The sequence below is a fragment of the Xiphophorus maculatus genome, chromosome 2 (genome assembly GCF_002775205.1).
Source record: "Xiphophorus maculatus strain JP 163 A chromosome 2, X_maculatus-5.0-male, whole genome shotgun sequence".
Taxonomy (NCBI): Eukaryota; Metazoa; Chordata; class Actinopteri; order Cyprinodontiformes; family Poeciliidae; genus Xiphophorus; species Xiphophorus maculatus.
Window position 1 is genome coordinate 26,782,462 of NC_036444.1, and position 19,254 is coordinate 26,801,715.

The 19,254-nt window shown below is 38.9% G+C and overlaps 1 protein-coding gene across 1 annotated transcript; it reads left to right on the plus strand.

The window, feature by feature from the left end:
* The first annotated feature begins 146 nt into the window (after nucleotides 1-146).
* LOC102224254 (creatine kinase U-type, mitochondrial-like) lies at nucleotides 147-16,656 on the plus strand. Its single transcript, XM_005807450.2, has 9 exons — nucleotides 147-440; nucleotides 3,982-4,180; nucleotides 5,188-5,283; nucleotides 6,129-6,350; nucleotides 7,958-8,043; nucleotides 10,265-10,388; nucleotides 11,519-11,653; nucleotides 12,451-12,576; nucleotides 15,732-16,656. The coding sequence occupies exons 1-9, from the start codon at nucleotides 295-297 to the stop codon at nucleotides 15,843-15,845; spliced, it is 1,248 nt and encodes a 415-aa protein (XP_005807507.1). The 5' UTR covers nucleotides 147-294; the 3' UTR covers nucleotides 15,846-16,656.
* The last annotated feature ends 2,598 nt before the right edge of the window (nucleotides 16,657-19,254 follow it).

The following is a 19,254-nucleotide window of genomic DNA, read 5'->3' on the forward strand; positions in this document are numbered from 1 at the left end:
TTATATGTGAAATGAGAGCAATGCAAATGTTTGACTAAAATATAAATGTAAGTATTGTCCTTCAGTTGTTTCTAATCATCTGGATACTTTTATTTTGAAGCTGCGCCTTCACTTCCGGTCCAGTCCTCGATCTCTCCGTCCACCTTGACGACCCACCCCCGGTTAACCGCTCTCCTTATAATTCCATCAGAGGCGCTTCACCACCTTCACTCCATCAGCCTGTCTTTTCTTCCCCGCCGTCCAGCCCCGTCAGTAACACCATTTCCTAAACACTTGAATTTCAAGGAGGGAAAAATGGCCAGCAGCTTCACGAGAATCCTCTCCTCCAAGAGAAACGTCGGAATCCTCTCGTTGGTCGGAGGCTCCGTGGCGGCTGGGTTTCTGCTCCATCGGGAACATGTCACCGCCGGAGAGCCTCTGCGCAGGAGATACCCCGCCAGGTAACTGCGCCCTTCCCGCCTCTATGGTCGTTATTTGATTTTTTAAAAAACATTTTATGGACAATTATTTTTTGCTTATAATTTATTTTATTTTTTTTAACAAATTGGACGTCGTTTTATTGACGAGAAATTGTACGTAACCGCCATTAAAGGGCAGTACGTTTTTTTTTTCTTACTTTTTTTTTCTCTCTAAATAGTAACGGTTCTTTTTAAACGTTAGAGTTTTAAGCTAATGAGGGTGGAGGAGTGAGGACTTCTGACCTTTTCAGCTGGTCAGAAGTCCTCAAATATAGTGCTTCCTGAATTATAAGGTCATAATTAGGTATGGGCCAGATTACGACAAAAAAAAACTCCCTTCTAATATCTTACAAGCACAATGGGATTAACAAAATTAGCTATTCGACAGGGATTAGATTAGCGCTGACCGTTGAAGGCCAAAAGGGAGCAGAAACTGGACCTTTGCTTATCCCGGGAAATTAATAAACGTCTAATTTAGGACATGCAACAGCCATATGGAGACTATTGTGCCATATCTAGGTCAGAGAAAACCCGAATCATAAAGCGCGGCCGAACCACTTTACAACACATCATAAATCCAGATTCATATCCTCATTCGGATCTGGGAGCCGGGCAACAATGGATGATCTGGTTCTTCTGCATGCTCTCGAGATTCAGTGTGCCACACCGACGGGAACACATGCATGCTGCACAAATAAAACACGTCTGCTTTTGTTGGATTAATAAATTGCACCTTTTGTGAGAAACAAAATGAGGTCATCGTGGATACAATTCTCGCTCACAATAATCTCAGATTGCACAGCAAAGAGCTGTTTGTCGCTGCAAGTTTAAAAAGCGCTTCCTCCAACCGATCAGCAGACTAGATGTTTGCTTACCAAAAGCTTGCGTATTAGAAATATATAATGTCCTGCATTACTACATGGATGCTGTTTGGCGTCAGTCCAACAAAAGTTGTGTACGTGACTCCTGGCACACCTGCATGGACTATAAAACACCGTCACTAGATGGAGATCAGTAAAACATTATCTGCTCCTCAGATAAAAGTCCTTTCATTGATCACAGGCGAGACTGCAGATAAAGGTTTTGCACACAATTGTTCCTTATTCTACTTGAATGAATGAATGAATGACTACCGTCGATCTACAGTGAAACAGTAGAATGAAATTAAATAGTGCTTTTCCTATAAGTTGCAAACGGTACAAATTAAAAGCTAAATTACGCACACCACTCTGTACAAACATAAATGTAAAAATGGAGCCATTTTTCTGTTGCTTCATCAACCTGCAAAACTATTTATTATTTATCCTTTAGCAAACATTTTCTTTAGAATCAGGAGCATTAGGGCGAAAGGTGCATTTTGACAAAATATCTTATTGAAAATGTTTTTTTTTTTTTTAAATTTCAGTACTTAAATTAGAAAAAGTGAAAGTGATGGATTTCAAGTGCTTACTCCTATTCATGTGGATGACATTGGCTTACTGCTAATGGAAAACTCAAGCAGAAAAAAATTTGAATATTACATGAGACCGGTGTAATAAATAAAGCAGGTATATTTTTTTATACTAATATGTTGAGTTATTGCCTAGACTAGACAATCATGCCCTATTCCTGCTTTTAACCAAAGGCAAGTTTATTTGTACAGGAAATCTTAGCAACAAGGCTAGTTAAAGTACCTTACATACATAACATAATAAGCAAACGCTCATCAAAAGTTGCAATCCAGACTAGAACGATTGATCTTCCATTTGTTAAAGATGACTCTTTGTAGACCAGGATTTTTCTTTTGCTTTGATTTAAAGGAACTCAGTGTTTCAGCATTTTTGTAGTTGTCTGAAAGTTTGCGGGGCATACAATCGGAGTGCTGCTTCTCCATGTTTGGTTCTGGTTCTGGTGATGCAGAGCAGAACCAGAAGACCTATGAGGTCAGGAAGGTTGATACAACAACAGCATGTCTCTAATGTGTTCTTGGTGCCGAGCCTTTCAGTGATTTGTAAACTAACAGAAGTATTTTATAGTCTATTCTCTGAGCTACAGGGAACCAGTGGAGGACTTTAGAACTGGGGTGATGTGCTCTGTCTTCCTGGTTTTAATGAGATCAGCTGTCTGATTGACCTTTTGGCAGAGCTGTGAAGACACTGTTGCAGTAATCAGTGTGACTAAAGGTAAACGCCTGGATGAGTTTCTCTAGATCTCGTTGCGACATTAGTCCTTTCATCCTAGAAATGTCCTTTAAGTGATAGAAGGCCAACTTTGTTTACGTGTTTCTGAAAGTTCAGTTCTGAATCCATCACTACACCCAGATTTCCAACCTAATCCGTAGTTTCTGGAGCTGACTCTTCATTGTTTCTCTTTAGATTTCCAAAGATAATAACTTCAGTTTTTTTTTGTTCAGTTGGAAAAAGTTGTAGCATATCCCTGCATGGATTTTATTTAATTTTTTTACCTCAGCATCTGTTCAGTTCATGGATAGGTTCATAGTCGCCTGTTGACATTATAATGTAGAGCTGTGTATCATCCACATAATGATGGTAACTTTATAATCTGAGCTAGCAGGACTGTGTGGATATTAAATAAGAGGGTCCCAGGTTTGAACCTTGTGGTACTCCACATGTGACTTTGACCCATTCCAATGAAAGGTTCACTGTTGTCACTAAGAAGTCCCTGTTCTTTAGTCAAGAATCCAGTCAGATACTGTAGCAGAGAGTCCGACCCAACACTCCACTCGCTTTAATGGGCAACAGTGTTGAATTCTGCACTCAAGTCCAACAGTACCAGCGCCATGGATCATAAGTGTCATCAACTATTGTATTTATATCTGGTTATATTTATGTCTTATTGTAGTTTAAAAAATACAATTAAAAAAGTGCAACCTTTTAAGGTAAAGCCAAAAGTACAGGGATATTAAAACAAAGGAAATTTTGTTTTGCCGTTTTTTGTTTTCATACAAGTCATCAAGATTAGCCTTGTGCTATCTTAGTATTTAGCTTTTTTTTTTTTTTTATCCATACTTAAAGAGACGCTATGATGTAAAATCAACTTTTTGAGCTTTACGTCAAAAATCCTGGAAGCTTGGAAACAACTTGTGTCGCCTGTCAAAAACAACATCTGGAAAGCACAATTTAAAAAACCCAAACCTGGTCTGTTGGTCTAAAATATTTGTACTTTTTATCTGCATTAATCATCCTTAAGCCTACAGTCTTCAGTCTTTCTTTTTTTATTATTTAATTAAACAAAGATAATGGCATTAAATAATTTACAGTTTGAATTTGCTGATTTGTGCCTTTCCACCCTCTCTCCCTCTGCCTCTCTCTCTCATTAGTAAATAGGATTGTTGGATTGTTTACAACAGGGTATACGGTTAGTCAAAGGCCACAGGTTTAGATTTCTGTTGCCTGTGGGTAAAAAAAAAAACAAGTAAAAGGTATATTTAGTGAGTTAAAGTTTCTGCACTGGTGTCCAGAGCTCAGCAGCACTGCCAAAGATTAATAGAGTCTTGGCTTATCTCATTTTCCTATGTGCACAGCGCGGAGTACCCTGACCTGCGCAAACACAACAACTGCATGGCCAGCAGCCTGACACCGGCCATCTACGCCAAGCTGTGCGATAAGGCCACGCCCAACGGTTACACGCTGGACCAGGCCATCCAGACGGGTGTGGACAACCCGGGCCACCCCTTCATCAAAACCGTTGGCCTGGTAGCAGGAGACGAGGAGTCCTATGAGGTCAGACACAACTCCTGGACCGGGGCGCGGCTTTAAGCAAACTAAATCCACCTCCTTTAACTACAGCTGGTGCATTTGTTGAAATCTGTTTTCGGTACATACTGACACTTTTAATGCAAAGTTGACACTTTTAATGCAGCCTTTAATGCAACTTTGCCTTAAAAATATCACTATTTACTCTTGACAACAGTTGTAGACATTCATGAAGACTCCTTCATGTTCATGACAGTGTGTCATGTGAGTCTTATACACACCTCCTCATAAGAAGGGTTATCTGATTTTCCTCTGTTTTCATTGTTGGCAAATATGAACACAATTCGTGATGGCAAAGATACTTTGACAAAAAGAAACCCTTCTGCGCCGACCAAATAAAACTTGTTCAATGGCAGATTATTACGCTCATAACATGGGAAAAATGTCTTGTAATAAGTGAATTTATTACAAGACATTGTAAGTACTCTTTCATTGATATTAAGGAATTATTTACTTAAATGAGCTCTTATATCTTGCTGAAAAGTTACTTGTACGTTAGTTTTTCTTATTTCAATTGTACTAAGATATTTGCACTATAAACTAGACCAAAATTACTTGGTAAGACTTTATGTTTTTGCAGTGCGGAGGCGCTAGGACAGTTCACCAGCGGCTCACTTTTTTGTGTTTAAAAATTGTTAAAAGTTACAAAAATTCAGAGGCTTGTGAGCAGATGACATAAGTTCAATATGTCAGCTATAAAGCCTAGCTTAAGCAGTCTTTGCTGTCATTGTTACTGGTGTATAAAAACACTATTTAAAATAAACGAAACAACGTCTAGACTGGTGGGGGAGGCAAGGAATGCCCTGTGGCCCTCCAGGCTGATAAGACAGTGGGAGAAACCCTGCAGGCGACATCAATAAAAATTGACGTTGCTTTCATCTCCCTTACGAAACAAACTTTTAGGTTACATGAAAAATAATTGCAGATCTAAATCTGAAATAATCTTGGGTTTAACTGAATGTGTTTCCGTTTAGGTGTTTGCAGAACTCTTGGATCCTGTCATCAAAGAGAGGCACAATGGCTACGATCCCCGTACAATGAAACACCCCACTGACCTGAATGCCAGCAAGGTACTTCAGCTCTATTGTACTGACTCAGCAGTCAGGTCAGATTTTTGGTTTTACCTCATTTTAGGGGAAACTCCTTTAATTCTTTCTCTTTTTTTCCCATTTCCTGAACCCAACTGGCACCATCTTGGATGATATTAGTTTCTTACTTTAAAAAGGAATTGAATTGCTTGTTTATTTGCTATTTTTAATGTATTTCTAGTATTGTGTAAAATAGGCTTAAATGGTTAAATGAAAAATCTGCAGAATGTGGCAATTTTTTGTATCCACTTAATCATCAAAATAATTGATAGAATAATAGATGAGGGGTGGACAATTATCATATTGTTTATTATTTATTGTGACAATTTTCTTGACATGATAAGCATTTTGATTTATCGTTGTCTCAATATGTTTTTATGAAATTATGTCTGTTTTTCTGTCAGGATTGTTGTTTTTACTATTTTCTCCACTGTTTGCTCAACAAGAGCATCAATGAATTTGAAAATATGATTAATTGCAGTCCCTGTGTGCAGTTTAGTGACATAAATCCCCTCTTTATGTGACTGGTGTCCTAAAGAATCATCTTTGATTTAATTTCCTTTTGGGATCAATAAAGTATTTTTGAATTTGAGTTTGACGGCACGTTTTTTAAGTGCAGCATTTTGTGTTTGTCGGGTTACGATTGCTGTTCATCCACAGCCATCCAGTTACCTAAGAAGAAATAACTAGTTCTTTATGTTCACGTTTATCGTTTGTCACAATGTTGTGATAAAACTGTAAGTCCATATCGCCCACCCCTGTAACCGATTTACTAAAAATAATTGTCCATTGCAGCCCTAATCGACGAACTTCTCTAAACATTTCAGATCCAGTCCGGTGTTTTCGATGAGCGCTACGTGCTGTCGTCCAGGGTGAGGACCGGCCGCAGCATCCGGGGCCTGAGCCTGCCCCCCGCCTGCACCCGGGCGGAGCGCCGAGAGGTGGAACGGGTGGTGGTGGACGCCCTGTCTGGGCTGAAGGAAGACCTGACCGGAAAATACTACAGTCTTACTCTGATGACGGAGCAGGAGCAACAGCAGCTCATTGATGTAAGTGATACATGTTTAATATCAGAAACAACAACTGTCTGGGCAAACAATCGTTTTAACTCTTCTGCATGTTGGTAAAGTGGCGTAGGTCGCCATTTTTACAACTTCTTCGGAATGCTGAGTAACTTGGGTTCTTGAAAAAGAATTCCAGATCAGGTATCTGTGACTATGTGCAGATCTAGTTAGTCTAATTTTACGCTTTGTCATCTGAGCAACATCATGCTTTATTATTTATTTTACAGTATTGTTAGAATTTCTAATTGTCTGAACCATTTTATTTTTTAAATATTTGACCAAGGTAGTGAACCTATTGTCTTTGTTCGTTTCAGTTTCTTTATTATTTATTTTTCATTGGCTGTATTACCTCTAACTGCACCAACTGAACAAATTAAACTTGTTTTAACATGTTTTACCAAGCTTATGAAGCTATCGGTGTATTTAACTGAGCTGTGCTGGTGCAGCGTTATCAGATAAATTTATAGTTCGGTCCATTTATGTCTGTTTAAAAAGAACCATTTTAAGTCAATTCAGATGTTTTTTCTGTATCGGATCGATATCGGCTGATACCAAACCTCACATATCGATATCGGAAGTGAAAAAAGTGGGTCGGTACATCCCTAATAAAATCCAAATAGTATCAACTGTTAGGTTATATTACAAGAAATTTTCAACGTTAAAACTTACATTTTGTATTAAATATCCAAATATGTTAGAAAAACAAAATTGCCCATTAATACTTTGCAGATGTTTTTATGGTTTTAATATTTCTATATGATTCTATTTCGCACATTTATGATCAACTGATGAAAGATTGTTGGATTGTATTATATTGTTTTCTATACTATTTGGGTAGAGGCTATATATAAGCCCTTTGGGCTTTTCCCTCTTCCTGCACTATTATTATTAGTTTTATCTTTGATCTGTACTTTAAATGTGCAAAACAAACTGAGCTAAGCTAATCACAGGCTTTCATAGCTTGGTAACCTAACATTTCTTATTCAATGCAAAACCTACACTACATGTGATTCATTCAAAAATATAATACTTTCATATTCTTTATATTTTCAAACTCTAAAATATGACAGTATTGGGTATCTGTGACCATGTGCAGATACCCCATACACATGAGTATCTGCACCCATGGTACTTTAAATAGCATTTAACTTTAAATAGTATTTAAGGTACCATTTGAAAATGAAGAATTTCTTGTTCTGCTCATTTTAGAACTATTGTTTACAGCTTCAAAATATTCATTCTAGTAAAAAAAAAAAAAGATTTTCCAATGTGATAAAACTTTCAGAATAAACCACAAAAGAATATAAATAAAAAAGAAAACTAGGCTTAAAATATTAAATTTTGTCCCTTTTGGCCTTCCATATAGTCACCTTCCTCAAACAGTAACTTCTAGCAATAAAGAGGCCTTTTTTGTTTGTTTGTTGTTTTTTTGTCAAAATTATTTCTGGGGAAAAAATGACTTAGGCCATTATCTTAGGAAGGTGATGATATGTGTTATAGGGTTAATATGGTTTATAGGTTTCCTAACAGTAAAAAAAAACTTTGTCCAGTCTAAGTTTTGTATAAAAAATATTTTTGTGTGTATTTATCAGGATCACTTCCTGTTCGACAAACCTGTGTCACCACTCCTGACCTGCGCCGGCATGGCCCGTGATTGGCCCGACGGCCGCGGTATTTGGTAAGCAGAAAATGTAAATATTCAGCCCGTCAGGCCAATTGCATTTGTCGTGTTGGTTGTGCTCTGATGGGACTTTTCAACTTAGCGATGATTCATTTTAAATAATCTTTGGGTGAACTTTGCCTCGGCGTTTCTGCTGCTCTTTTGTGTTTTGCTGAGCTGAGGTGAAAACGAGACGAGCAGCGTTTCAGATCGGCCCCAGGAATAACCCCAATGTGCCTGACTTCCTCCATGTTTGTTTCCTGTGTAAAGCCTATCAGTCACTCCTCCTCTTAATAATGCAACCTTCACCTCATCATCTCCTCTTTCAGCTGAACTAGAAGCTGTTTTTTTCCCTCCCTCTGGCTCTTCTCTTGTTTCTGTTACTCCCTTTATTCTGTGATCTACTTTTCCTCTCCTCTTTGTTTCGCTCTGTCTTAGCTGGCCTTTCCTCCCTTGACGCAGACTCCGCCCTCTATTAAAAAAAAAAGAGAGTGGTTTGAGGGGAAAAAATGGATTTTGTTGCTTTAAAATGTGAAACTTACTCATGCTAACAGATCGTCATCGCGACGGGGTTCATACAGGTGCTTGAAATCCTTGAAAATGCTTGAATTTAGTTTAGGTGTCTTCAAGGTTTGGAAAGTACCTCGAAGTATAAAGTCATTGAAAACGTTTGATATTCACACAGCATGATTTTGTAATAAAGTTCAATCTAACGTTTGATTAAAAACCTAAATTTGGAAAACGCTGTTTACAGTTGAAACCAGATATTTTCATACATCTAATAAAAACACAGTTGAATCAGACTAAACTTTTCTCGTTTTAGGTCAGTTAAAATTACTAAAATTGTTTCTATTTGCTAAATGCCAGAAAACAGTTTTTAGTTTTTTGGGGGGTTTGTAACTTTCTCCATATATTGTGTTTAAGCGTTTCATTTGAGCAGGAATGTCATTTGCCTTTAAGATTTGTTTGGGCTGTTTCAATGGAATGAATATTTATTATTCCTAATGACTTAACAAATTATTGATCTGTTTAATTGAAATAACATATTCTAATTTTAAACAAAGTTATTAAAACTGGGAACTTTTCTATTAAATTAGAGTTTTGTTCTTGAACCAATCAGGTGTGTAGCATATGTGTGTGTTAAACACACTTCAAAACATGACATTTTTTTACGTTTCAGATTACATAGAATACTATGAAAATAGACTAATAGAAAATAATAAATTCTATCATATAATAATGAATTGAAACCATGTTTTTGAAACCATTTGTACTGTTTTGAACTCCAAAGTGTGATCCTCAAAACGTTTAAAGCTTGAATTTTACTGTGGGGAAAAATATACAAACCCCATTGTGAAGACTTAGCAGAAGAAGCATCACTGTCATCAGCAAATACTAACCGAGACTAATATTCAGTCTGAGCCTCAATTTTGGACTAATACACCACATGAATAAGAATAAAATTGGTGAAAAACGGATTATTTTACTTTAAAACTTGTATGTTTGTTTTTGGCCCAAAAAGATGAAACATTTATTACCCAACAGATTTCTGGCAACCACAAGGCCGACATTTGTCAGAAATGTACATCCGGCTGTTAATCGTCATTCGTGTCATTTCAATTTTTTTGGCTTTATTATTAGAGAACAAATGGCATCGTTAGATTTACAGAATAAAAGAAACTTTCACCATGTCAAATTTATTATGAATTTCTTTTTAAAGCTGCTAAATATTTCAAAGTGTTGTCGTCGTCGTCACAATGTCAGTGCTGTTAAAATACACCCGGGGAGCAAAATCCAGTAGAATATTTAAAGCTCCATCCATTCAGATCCTGCATGCTTTATCCGTCCTCGATGACGACACCAGATGTAGATGTTTAATGGTGCTAAAAAAAAAAAAAAAGCTTCATCACTAAAAGCCCAAATTGAAATTAAATTCATGCTGACATTCGCTGTGTTTCCATTACAAATGTGCAAAAAACCTTGTCGTTATTCCGAAAAGTTTGAAAAAACACAATATCACACTTACGGTGTTTCCATTAAAGAACAAGGTTACTCAAAATGGGCGTGTTTCCATTAAGCAAACTTATTTCCAAAGTGTCAAATTGAGCAATGATATGACTCCTGAGTGCGTGTGAACAGTTAATCGACACTTTGTGTCTGTGCACCTGAAAAGAACAGATGGTGCTACAATACCATGCATCCAAGCTGTTTATGAAGTAATAAACCTCCCTGTGTGCAGGCACAACAATGAGAAGACCTTTTTGATTTGGATCAATGAGGAGGATCACACCAGAGTGATCTCCATGGAGAAGGGAGGCAACATGAAAAGGGTCTTTGAGAGATTCTGCAGAGGCCTCAAGGAGGTAAGACGTGCTCGCAGTTGAGACTGGATACTTCCTGATTACTTAAAGGGACAGTGTTATGTGTTTTCCAGGCATATAGGGCCATTTTATAGCACAATCAAGTAACTGTCAGTTGTTTTAAATATAGCAAATATGACTTAAAAGAAAATTTACTTCCTTATTTAACGCCTTGAAATTGGGCCTCTGTCTCTTTAAAAACTTCCATTCTTTCTGAAACTCCACCTTCAAGAAGTCATCACAACATTGCTCCTCTAACACGTTAACAATGTTTTTACCAGTGAAGCGCTGAGAAGTAGCTCCTATAATGAGCTCAGCAGATTCTCAGTTCCACCAGGTGTTTGCTAATTGCTGCTGGCTAGTCTGAAGGAGCTGAGTGGGGGAGTGACGGCTCTCTAAGGCGGAAGCTTGGTTGCTTGGAATCTGCAGCTCAGAGGAGAAGCTTCGTCCTCGAAGGCAGAGCTAGGTCTCCCCAGGGTGTTTTACACAGCTCAGTGGTTACCATGGAGATTAAAGTGTTTCTCAAACATGAATGAAAGAATCAAAGCAACACTCCAGGTATGTTTTTGATGAGGGAATAACATTATAACATGATGTAAAACTTAAAAAAGTCAATTTCACATAATACTGCCCCTTTAAGAAGTTGAGGGAAGACGGAAAGTAAGCAGCTATTCTGGTCGATATTTGTCAGTGTGATGCTAAGTGGCTCTGTGGCAACTTGATATGCAGCCCAGAACTGACTGCTCTGCATTATCTAGTATAGATGTGCTTATATTGTTATTGTTGGCTGTTTCTGCTGCTAGACGGCTTTCTAAACTCAATGCGGGGCCGTTAGTGTTGTCTAAAAATAGGAAGACGTCCTCCTGCTTCCAAAATAAAGCATGTTGGCAGACGTACAGGACACACCGCCCACACATGGTCATATGAATATAAGTTATTTCCTAGTCGACGAGTAAAGCAAAAATACCACAGCTCTCTCCAACACGTTTGATGTCTCACTCCCACTTTCACAATCATACAAGGATTTTTTTTTAATGTGTGTGTGTGTGCGTGTCATGGATGGTTTGTAGAAAAAATGTAAAAATAAAATGCTGTTGAGTTAAACTCCTCCTTCCTCCCTCCACTTCCCTCAGGTGGAGCGGCTGATCCAGGAGAGAGGCTGGGAGTTCATGTGGAACGAGAGGCTCGGCTACATCCTGACGTGCCCCTCCAACCTGGGGACTGGACTCAGGGCCGGCGTCCACGTTAAGCTGCCCCGACTAAGCAAGGTAACACACGAGCTGAAGCAGAGCCTGACGAGAAACACACAACTTTACATGGGTTTGGTCACGAGGAGCAGCCGGAGCTGCGTGTGCATTGCAAAATGTGTCTGAAAAAATACAATTTTGCAGTTGTTGTGTTTCTGTTAAATGAGTCATGTAGAAATCACGTGTGAATTCTATAAGTTATTAACTCGATAAGTTATTAAAAATCATGGCAGCGACTGATATAAACAGTTGCATGAGATATATTTGGAATTCATCCATGGCGTTAGCGCTCATCATCCAGCAGAGGAGACAGTGACATCTTATTCACGTGTTGGAGCGACAAGCAGAAGAGTTTTGAATTCAACACATTAATAATACACAACGTTTTATGAACGGTGAGAGCTCTGGTGGAACCAGCTGCATATTGTCTGGAAAAAACAAAAACAAACCATCACCCTCCACCCACTTCCTGTCGTCTTCTTTGTCGTTTCCAGTAGCAGTAACGCTCACGTTGTTGATCACGTGACTCCTGTGATGTGATAAGTGTTTCCATAGTAGGTCCAAAATAGTTCAAACTTCGTCAGAATGGCTGTAGAGCGTCTTTGACCCGGAACTTTCTGTATTTACATCTGGACCAATCCAAAAAATCCAACAGTTTATGATGAGATGCTTTTCAAACCTTTTATGCTAATTGTTTTCTTTGTTTTATAACACACTGTTACCAAATGGCAGTAAAATGGATAAAGTCATCCAGCAGATTCCTGGTGATTTGTGTCTTATCAGCGTCCAGGCTGACTCCTTTCTTTTTTGCCGAACAGGATCCACGCTTCAGTAAAATCCTGGACAACCTGCGCCTGCAGAAGCGCGGGACGGGCGGCGTGGACACGGCGGCTGTAGGCGGTGTGTTTGACATCTCCAACCTGGACCGCCTGGGACAGTCTGAGGTAGGGACAAACCATAGCATGTGGCGGATTACATCCATACGTCCAAGTGTTTCACTAAAGTTTCCTATCTGTTAATAACAAAAGCGTTCAGTTGATGCAAATTAGAGTTTGTCGTCTTGAACTATTTTTGTTTATGAGAAGGGTTGAAAAGCCGGTGACAAAATCATTTCCAGGTAATTTGTTGCTTTTCTTTTTTAAATATGTGAAAGCTCACTGTTCAAATTCAAATTCCACAATACTTTCTTGAGCCCAAACGGAAATAAAATCTTGTTGTAACTCGTATTCATTCAAATTCTTCAAAGATTTGTGGCCTGAGACATAACAGGATTACTTAATACATCCTCCCTACTATGAATTTCACAATAACTGTAAGATGAATAAATCTTACCCCACTCTATCCTTGCAGGCATGCAGGAAAAAGTCTAGTAGTTTCTGACGATTGCGTCAGATCCACTACAAGTTTCTACATTGCTTTATCTATGTAGAAACTTGACATCTGAAAATGATGCGTAACAGAGTTGGCACACAAATTCTCTGACTGCTACCTGTCATCTGTTTTGTTGTTTCCAGAGGTTTTTCTGAGCTATGGCACTTATAGGTCCTTACTATTAAATGTACTCATCATCAATGATTTATTTTAATAGTTATTGATGATTTGTGCCTTTATTTAAATTCTGTATGTGAAAATCATGTTGTTTAAGTGTTTATTTCTGTATATGAAATAAGACTATTTTCATTACAGATAATTGTTATGTCCATGTCATGGCCTACACACCAGGGGTGGCCAACCAGACAAAGACCAAGAGCCACATTTTTTACCAAGTTACCGCAAAGAGCCACATCATATGCCATATGCATGGGCACACATGAACATCAACCCATCCCTTCCTCATACTCATACTTTTGCTCAGCCAGATTTATTGTAAATTTCACACACTATTTTAACACTGAAGTGGCGCTGAAGGTTTGAAGCCTTAAAATGCGACAAGGACACCTGACATATAAGGCAGAATGGCTTTCCACTACGTTCAACAAAAAAATATAAACTCTCCCACTCTGTCAAAAACGTCCTGTGTTAATCTTCATATTTTCGTTTTCCTGTGCATTTTTTCCCTGCCATTTTGAGCGCGAAAGGTTTACTCAAATGATTTTACTCTTACTGAAAAACTGCGCACATGCGCATTTGACGAAAATACCGCATTGCACTCAAGCGAAGCGAAACTTGGATATTATAGCGACCCTACAGTATGTGCTAAATCAGTGGTTCTCAAATGGGGGTACGTGTACCCCTGGGGGTACGTGGAGGTACTGCAGGGGGTACGTGAAGCTTTTCAAAATATCTTTAAAAAATCAATAGGCTCCTCATAATAAGTCTTGGGAAAAATTATTTTGTAAAACGTTCGAAAATATATAAATGTGTGTTCATGCACTGAATTTTATATTCAGTATTTAGTTTCAATATCCTTTAAAATAAAACGGTTTGACTGGTTTTATACCTTCCTGGTGGTCACCGTCTTCTGTTTTTCTTTTTTGTTTAACCATGCAATGTTTGCAATATGGATGTATTTATCAGGTTCACTGATATAAGTTGTTTGGCTTTAATAAACCAGACAGTGATTTTACAGTACTGTACCTCTTTTTAATTCCAAAAATGTTTTGCCCGTGTCAGGGGGTACTTGACTAAAAATATATTTTTAAGGGGGTACATCACTGAAAAAAGTTTGAGAACCACTGTGCTAAATGTTACTGGATGTTACGCTGTTTAGAGATTAAAATGGTGATGAGAGAGCGAGGGGGCGGGGGAGTGAGAGTGAGAGTGAGGGGTGAGCGGAGGTTTGTGTGAGAGCAGATGGCAAACGACTGGAAAGAGTAAGGCTGCGAGAGAAACAAAGACTGTTTTTTGTTTGTGTTGTTTTTGCGTGGTTACGGCCAACAGTTATGGCGTGCTGCTGTTGTCGATAATTGACAGTTCATTTGACTACTTTTCGTCATTATTGCACGTCTGGCAGAATGCGACTATATGACCGGAAGAGCCGCATGGAACCGGTCAAGGAGCCGCATGCGGCTCGAGAGCCGCGGGTTGGCCATCCCTGGCCTACACAGTCATAGGAAGGACTCAAAATGTGTGTGTGTACATATATAGTACAGACCAAAAGTTTAGACACACCTTCTAATTCAATGGGTTTTCTTTATTTTCATGACTATTGCTAAGGCAAGAAATCCCAGTTATTAACCTGACAGGGCAGGTTGACCTATGAAGTGAAAACCATTTCAGGTGACGACCTCTTGAAGCTCATCAAGAAAATGCAGAGTGTGTGCAAAGCAGTAATCACAGCAAAAGGTTGCTACTTTGAAGAAACTAGAATATAAGGGCTATTTTCAGTTGTTTTACACTTTTTTGTTTAGTGCATATTTCCACATGTGTTATTCATAGTTTTGATACCTTCAGTGTGAATCTACAATGTCAATAGTCATGAAAATAAAGGAAACTCATTGAATTACAAGGTGTGTCCAAACGTTTGGTCTGTACTGTGTATTTTAAATATATATATATATATATATATATATATATATATATATATATATATTTAAAATCAGAGTGTCCATGCATCCTTAAAAAGTCTTAATTTTATGAAAGGCCTTGAAATGGCTTAAATTCATTTTTAAAAAGTAAATTGGTCTTAAATACGTTATTCACAAGTCTTAAATTTAGTTTTGGCAGAACTGTTTAATCTAAAATATTCTATGTAGCGTTTTGTCACGGAATCGCACGCAGACATCTTCATTGTGTTCTTTGTCTGAAGGTGGTTTAGGCTACTGCTAGCTAGCTGCTAATATGCCCCAATATGGTAGCATTTTCCTGCCTAGCATGGCGAAGTTCAAAGATGTTCTCCGTTGGCTCACTTCTGTTGCCAACGCAACCTTCATTGTACATTTGTTGTGACATCCGTAACGGTCTTAAAACAGTCTTAAATTTGAGTTGGTGAATTTGAGTCTTGAATTAAAATGTTTAATGACTTTCTTGCTCGGCAAATCAAATAGCCATCAAATTAGTTGCCGGTTCTCAATACTTAGTTCAGAAACATTTTGCCATCTTTTTTTTTTTTAATCCAAGGAATAACAGGATCTAAATATGGTGTTTGTGTCCTACTTAGGTCCAGCTGGTGCAGACTGTGATTGATGGCGTCAACTACCTAATTGAGTGTGAGAAGCGGCTGGAGAAAGGCCAGGACATCAAGGTGCCAGCACCCATTAAGCAGTTCAAGTAGACACTGGTCCCTTCACCGCTGCACACAAACCTCCGGGCACACACACACACACACACACACCCAGCCGTGTGCCCATAGATATTTCCAAAAGATATCTATGTTGTCGCCTCATTAATAATTATTATTATTACTCTTACCATCACTATGCTACCTATCTAATCAACCACCCCGTCCCTGCTCCTCAGTATACTCTATAATTTCATCTGTATATGTAATATGAAACCATCTGGCTGATAACATCCCAGAACTTCATCAGACTCAGAACGCTCCGAACTCAGATCGTAATCTTGCTCTGACAGGATAAAAGTGATTTATAGAGTTATGGAAGCTGTGGGGCTGTTTTATTAAAGCAAAAGAAAAATAATCAGCTTCTCTGCATGGCCAAAAAAAAAAAAAAATCAACAACTCTCCCTTTCCCATTACTCCCACCTTTACTCAGCCGCACGTCCTGCACTCTGCCCCCCCGTCACTGCCCTCTCCCTCCTGCGTGGTGATTTCCCTTCCTACCTGGCGCTTGTGTAGTCCCATACATCCGTGCTCCATCTTCCATTGTGGAATGTGTGTACATAGTTTCTTTTCAGACGTTTGATGATTTATTTTGAATGTAGATTTTATGGGGGTTTTTCCAAGCGGAAGGCTGGAGAGACTTTTGTTTTCTCCAGCAAACGTGTTCGTCTGGTTCTAATGTTCCGAACACACACTTGGCCGGGTCGGGCTCCGTACTGTAAGCTCCTGAAGCAATATCGTTTGAGCCATAACAGATTGTCACACTGTCATGCCTTTTATTAAACAAATCATCTATTTAACAGTAGCACCTCTGTTTGTGTCTCATTTCACAAATTTTTTTCTTTTTTTTTTCTGTTAGCTTCTACTGTATATCAGCTTTATGAAATCCGGTGAGGATTTATTTCCAGTAAACAAGGAGCCCGAGCTTTAGGTAACCATGGTGACTAAGCTTTCAGGTCATAATTGTGATTAGCATGGTTCCTTGATGCTGTGTGACCCATCTTTAGTAAAAAAAAAATGTTCACACTGTTCCTATTTTCATACAGACATGTGATCTGATGTTTCTTTCGTTAAATTTTTTAAATTCAAACACTGTATTTTATAAAACTTTTAAAACATTTCTTACAAAACAAAAATCTGAAAAGTGTGGCGTGCATTTGTAGTCTGCTCTCGTGGAAATATTTATCCACTCTCCTTTGCAAAAATAGCTGAAGAACAGTCAAGTCTGGAATGTCTTCTGAACATCAATCTTTGAAGGTATTGCCACAGATTTTCAATCAGATTTACATCTGGGCTTTAACTAAGCCATTTCTGCTCCTGAAACGCAAGTCTCTCTCCTAGTCTCCACTGTTTTACAGCCCTCCAATTCCAACAGGTCTCTGGCAGATTTAAGTTTGCAGTAAAAAAAAAACAACATAATTTTACCATTGTGTTTCTTATGATGAGATGTAATGTTAATGTTTTTGGAGTGACCTAGCTAGAACCTGATATGAATCTGATAATCTATGGAGGAAGCAAAAGATTAAAAATGTAGCTCATCACTAAAGATGAATCATGAATATACTGGTGTCAAGTGTAATGGACAATAGTAGGACCCAGATATTAACAACAAACCAGAAAATGTTCAGTTGTCATTTAATAAATCAAAATGAAACCTAAATGGAACTCAAGAGGTTGTAATGGGGGATCCAGCAGTGAGAGAAGAAAGGGGAGCGTAAATACTATGGAAGAAGTGGAAATGACAAAACGACCAGAAGTGCCAATCACAGGTGAGTGGGCGCAGCTGGGAAAGGGAGCAGGCAGAGGCGAACGAGGAAGTGATGAACACCTGGGAAGGGGAGCAGAACGGCAGGCCAAGGTGAAGCAAAGCAGAGAGAACTTCAGGAGAGAAAAACTAAAATGGGGGAAACAAGTTTAAAGCAGAAATAAATGAACTAACAAAAGGAATAACTGAAATAGCAAGATCCAAGAAAACGAACAAAATCTGAACATAAATGAGAACCAAAAATCCAACGATCAATAGAAATACACAATAAGAAGCAGTTAATGTGAATAAGGGTAAAGAAGGACATAAATGATTTTTGCCATGCCACTTTGTAAATATAATGTAAATAATACAGATAAATTAAAATCCATAGTGGTTTTTTTTATATATATGTCTTTTGAGAGATACACGTCTCCTTTCCTATCAAAAACAAATGTATTTGTTAGACATAATAGTTTTAAATCTTAATCCACCCAAAAATATGAAAAACTCAAGACTTCATTTCATGCTTCTCTGATTAAAGCACCCCTCCTCACGCAGCCAATCTGTTTTCACTTGTTTTTCATCCTTGGACATAGATTTCATCTTCCAGCGCAGCTCCACTGAAATGCTCCGGCCTGCTCACGAAGCCCTTTGATTTGAACGGCGTTTTTCTTTGCGGCGTAGGAAGTCTGTGACGAGAGCTTTGTCCCGTTGCGAACGAACAGATACTTTCTTGTCGCGACAAAACGGCCAACAGATTTCCCAGTGTTTCGGTCTGGCGGCCGACGGGACAACAAGGCTTCCACTGTTGTGAGGAGACACGGCTGAGGCATCAACAGTAGGTGGTGTGAGGCACGAGAGAGCAGTTTCTCTCTCCATTTTTTATTTTTTTTTAAGGGTTTTGGAGGAAAAAAAGGCTCTGATGTCCCAAATACGCCCCAGATTTCCTCCCTCCCTCAGCAGTCGGAGCGTGTCACCACGGTGGACGGCTCATCTTCTCCTTGCTCCAAATATAGAAGAGGAGCAGCACGGTTGTCATGACGACTCCTCTGAGAAGCAGTGGGGCTACTGTGGGGGGTGGGAGCTGTCGATGAGGCTGTGTGGGAACAGGAAGAACATCTCTGCAGTGCAGAAGTGCGTCTTAGGCTCGCCGTGTCTGTCGGCTTCTGTCTCGGCTCTGCAGGTTTACAGTAAACAGCAGCAGGTGCGACAGAAAGGCATCATGGGACCGAAGGATTACCACAGTCCCCTGATCTCCTGCAGGCCTAAAACAATACGATACTGTGTGTAAAGCGCTCCATCACTCTAACGCTGTAGAAACAAGAACTTTTTGCAGCAATATTCGTCCTGCTCATGCCAACGTGTGAAAAAATTTGAACACTTTCTAACCGTTTATTTCAGGGGCTGTATTGTGTAAAATCGGCTATTTTTGAGCTTTGCGTGATGTTGTAATGCTATTCTCTCACCAGAAACATACCTGGAGTGTCGCTGTGATTTTTTTTGTCATGCATGTTTGAGAAATCTTTTAATCTCCATGGCAACCAATCAGCTGTGCAAAACGCCTGCTTGGACCTAGCTCCGCCTTTTGAGGAGCTATCTACGTCCTGCCTTGAATAATAACTATGCCGGAGTTAAAAGCAATAAGGAGAGGAGTAA